Source organism: Saccostrea cucullata, unplaced genomic scaffold (genome assembly GCF_032062105.1).
Source record: "Saccostrea cucullata isolate Sc308-1 unplaced genomic scaffold, CSIRO_AGI_Scuc_v1 ctg3262, whole genome shotgun sequence".
Classification (NCBI taxonomy): Eukaryota; Metazoa; Mollusca; class Bivalvia; order Ostreida; family Ostreidae; genus Saccostrea; species Saccostrea cuccullata.
This window is the reverse complement of record NW_026932766.1, coordinates 36,597-41,205: the sequence shown is the minus strand read 5'-3', so window position 1 is coordinate 41,205 and position 4,609 is coordinate 36,597. Positions and strand designations below refer to the sequence as shown.

At 40.7% G+C, this 4,609-nt stretch overlaps 1 protein-coding gene across 1 annotated transcript; it reads left to right on the top strand.

Moving 5' to 3' along the window:
* Positions 1 to 796: 796 nt before the first annotated feature.
* LOC134236062 (uncharacterized protein K02A2.6-like) lies at positions 797 to 3,944 on the top strand. Its single transcript, XM_062718241.1, has 4 exons — positions 797 to 1,046; positions 1,163 to 1,431; positions 1,602 to 3,590; positions 3,666 to 3,944. The coding sequence occupies exons 1-4, from the start codon at positions 797 to 799 to the stop codon at positions 3,942 to 3,944; spliced, it is 2,787 nt and encodes a 928-aa protein (XP_062574225.1).
* The last annotated feature ends 665 nt before the right edge of the window (positions 3,945 to 4,609 follow it).

Below are 4,609 nucleotides of genomic sequence, written 5' to 3'. Positions count from 1 at the left end.
TATGATGAATGCGATGAATCCAGCTGTCACGCCGAAATTTAACTGGGAGGCCCAGGATCTCGTTGAGGAATGGCGCACGTTTATACAACACGTGGAATTCTGGAGAAAGGGCCCATTGAGCAAAACTAAGGAAGAGGAACACTGTAATTACCTGATGATATGGATTGGCGACAAGGGAAGAGATATCTATTCAACATGGAACCTATCAGAGGAAGATAGTAAGAAATTCTCAGTGATAAAGGAGAAATTTGAAAACCACGTGAAACCGAAGTCAAATCGTGTTTATTCGAGATACAAGTTCCTCAGTAGGACACAGAAGGAGGGAGAAACGTTTGAAAAATTTCTGACAGATCTCAGACTTTTAGTGAAAGAATGCGGATATAAGGATCAGGATGATATGATTCGAGACGCTATCGTGTTCGGTACTCGGGATCACAAGGTACGTGAAAAATGCATTGGTGAGGGTTCAGACTTGACCCTAGAGAAAGCTATGAACTTCGCGCGTACATGTGAAATTTCTAAGCAGCAAATACAGTCTATGGAAGACAAATCGGTACATGGAATCTGGAAAGGTAGGGCACCCCCCAACCGGAAGTCAGCACCGACTAAAAGTGAAAGTAAGAAATCTGTAGTGAAAGACTGTAAATATTGTGGCCAAACTCAAGAGTTTAAACGATGTCCTGCATATGGTGAAACATGTAGAAAGTGTGGAAATCCAAACCACTTTGCAGTGAAGTGACACTCAGGAAAAAAGCGTGCTGTTGCTAGTTCAAAGAAAAACAATAGATCAAAGACTATGCATGCAGTAGACACATCAGATGAGGAATTCTTTATTGGTTCAGTGAATGTGAATGGTGATAATCATGATGTAGAATGGTATGAAACAGTGAAGGTGAAGGACACTTATATTCACTTTCAACTTGACACCGGAGCAAAGTGTAATGTTTTGTCATCAGCTGATCTCAAGAAAATAGACAAAAACTGGAAAGTTACACCAACCTGTTCACCGCTGAAGTCGTTCTCTGGACATAACATTCGTTGTGCTGGTAATGTTATACTACCCTGTGTCTGGAAGGATACAATACTGCCATATATGTGAAATTCTACATTATCGACCAAACTGTGAACCCTGTTCTGGGAGCTGACACATGTTCTAAGCTAGGACTCGTTCAGCGAATACACAGCATTGAGAGGAAAAACCGTACTGTACCACATGGCATTTCCCAGGATTATCAGGACTTATTCAGTGGACTTGGATGCTTACCAGGCACATACTCAATCAAGGTGGATGAAAATATTCAGCCAGTGATACATCCTCCACGCAAGATTCCCATAGCCTTGAGAGATAAGGTCAAGGAAGAGCTCGACAGAATGGAGCGTGAAGGAGTGATTGTGAAGCAACGCGAGCCGACGAAATGGATCAACTCCATGGTAACTGTTACGAAGTTGAATGGAAAGATCAGGATTTGCATTGATCTTGTGACCTAAACCGTGCCATACTTCGGGAACATTTTCCCTTAAAAACTGTTGAAGAAGTTGCAGCTAGGATGCCTGGAGCCAAGATCTTCAGCAAATAAGATGCCACCTCTGGATTTTGGCAGACCAAACTAGATGACGAGAGTTCGAAACTCTGCACATTTAATTCTCCGTTTGGACGTTATCGATTCACTCGAATGCCCTTCGGAATCAAGTCCGCACCTGAAGTGTTTCAACGTGCCATATCCGAGATGATTCAGGATCTTGATGGGACAGAGGCGATTATTGATGATATCATAGTATGGGGAACCACAGAAGCTGAACATGACAGACGTTTGAAGGCCTTACTCGATCGAGCAAGACAACATAACTTGAAGCTCAGCGTGGACAAAAGCGAGATCAGACGCTCAGAGCTGACGTACGTGGGACACAGATTTACTGACTCGGGTCTGAAAACAGATCCCGAAAAAGTCCGTGCTGTACAGGAAATGGACCGTCCCAATAATGTGAAGGACTTACAAACATTTATGGGCTTTGTTCAATACTTAGGGAAGTTTATGCCCAATCTATCAGAAGTTGGCAGTCCATTACGACAATTACTGGAGAAAAACTCTGTATGGAAATGGGAAAATGAACAGGAAGAAAGCTACGAGAAACTGAAACGCATGACTACTAGTGCACCGATCCTTCAGTACTTTGATCCAAATAAGCCAGTGATGTTGTCCGTAGATGCCAGTTCTAATGGACTAGGTGCAGTGTTGATTCAGGAAGATAAGCCAGTTGCGTACGGATCACGCGCACTGACAGAAACACAACAACGATATTCACAGATTGAGAAAGAAACTCTAGCTATTCTCTATGGATGTACAAAATTCCATGATTATGTATATGGTCACAGTGTACTTGTTGAATCGGACCATAAGCCTTTGGAAAGTATCCTCAAGAAACCTGTTCTATCTTCACCTCCAAGACTACAAAGATCCGTGTTAGCGCTAGAAAGGTATGACATTCAAGTCATTTACAAACCTGGAAAGAAAATGTTCTTGGCTGATCATTTGAGTCGTTCCTATCTGAAAGAGACTAAGGAAGCCCTAGTACCAGATCTACAGGTGAATGAGATGCATCTTACTTCATACTTACCTGTGTCACAGGAAGTACAGGACAGGATCCGGAAGGAAACAGGTCAAGATGATGAGTTACAGCAACTCTTAAACACAATCTTGGATGGATGGCCAAACAACAAAGCAGACCTTGCACCGGAAATTAGAGCCTACTGGAATTTCCGTGATGAACTTTCATGTATTGATGGTATTCTCTACAAGTCACACAAACTGGTTGTCCCAAAGTCGATGCAGAATGAAATGCTGGAGAAGCTACATATTGGACACCAAGGAATTGTGAAGACTAAAAACCGAGCGAGAGACATTCTCTTTTGGAACGGTATGGGAAGAGACATAGAGAACCTCGTGAGCGCATGTGCAACTTGTGCCAAATATCAGGTTGCTAATCCTAAGGAACCAATGATCCCAAGCGAACTTCCATCAAGACCGTGGTCAAAGATTGGAATGGATCTGTTTGAACTTAGTGGAAACCATTACTTACTGGTAGTTTATCAAAGTGGCCGGAATGCCAAACTGGAGTTGCTTACCTCTAAGTGCGTGATCACTCATTTGAAAAGCATGATTTCCAAATATGGAATTCCGGATATCATGATTAGTGATAATGGACCACAGTTCAGTAGTTATGAATTCAAGGAGTTTGTGAAATCGTATTACATCACACATACCACGACCAGTCCGTACCATGCTCAGAGTAATGGACAGACCGAGCGAATGGTTCAGACCATGAAACGTCTTATTACCAAATCTCAAGATCCATACTTAGCTCTTTTGGAGTATCGGAACACCAAGATTGACGGTATTGATATGTCACCAGCTCAGCTATTTCTAGGACACAGACTGAAGTCTATCTTACCTACAGCCGTACCTCTACTGAAATCTTGGGTAGATGGCAACGCATTGGTCAAGATGAAACGTCGACAGAAAAAACAGGAAGAGAACTTCAACAGACATGCTAAGAAGGAACCACTTAAACCTCTCAAGGCAGGAGACTCCGTAATGATGCAGAGCCAATCAGGACAATGGACAAGCGGAAAAGTTAAAGACTTGCACCCTACAAAACGTTCATAGGTCATCGAGAGCAAAGGACGATGCTACAGACGTAACCGCAAATTCCTGAGACCTACTCGTGTCCGAAATAACTCCAGAGATGATGTCCCTGCGTATACCGATGTCACATTGCGTACCAAGACCAATCAGAGCACCAATGATACATCAGCAGCTTCAGATGTGCAACCAAATACCGTTACTGAGACAGCTAGATCTGACGTCGAACCACCAGCCGAAAACCCTGCGCATTTTACCCGTAGTGGCCGCTGTGTGAAACTCCCTGCGCGATACCGAGAATGAACTTTACTGTTTATCATAATTGAATACTGAACTAGTTAATATTTCATCAAATTTATTTTGTGTTACAGTTTATAATGTACTTTAATTATCTTAAATCTTATGTCCATGGGAAGTATCAAATTTTGTAAGGGGAAGGATGTAATGTATGTTCTAATTTTATTAAGAGTTACTGTTCTTATCTGATGAGCTCTCCTGTAAAAGAAGGTAATAAATTGGTTCTTAACCCACAATGGTGTTGTGAATACACTACACTATTACACTATTACGGATCCGGTTTTAATTTTAAACATCAATATAAAACTCTGATTTTCACTTATTTATTGATATAAAATCTTTTTGGATGATAGGAAATGATTTAGCAAGTATACATTTGTCTTTTTGTGCATGTATAGTGTTATTGTGCATACAAAGTACAATGTATTTAATATACATCATTTATGGAAATCAACACTTTGCTCTCTGTCCATCAGATCTATATGTCATTTTGTACATACACAGACACAAACTTCATTGCTTTTATGGACCTAAATCTTTTTAATTTTCTTTTAGGCAAACTTACCTGAGATTATTTTTTTTTATTTAGAGCCTATATTTTCCATTTAATTTTTACTTTTTAAACATTTTGCATAAATAGTTGAAAAAAAAATGATATTCCAAAAATGGGG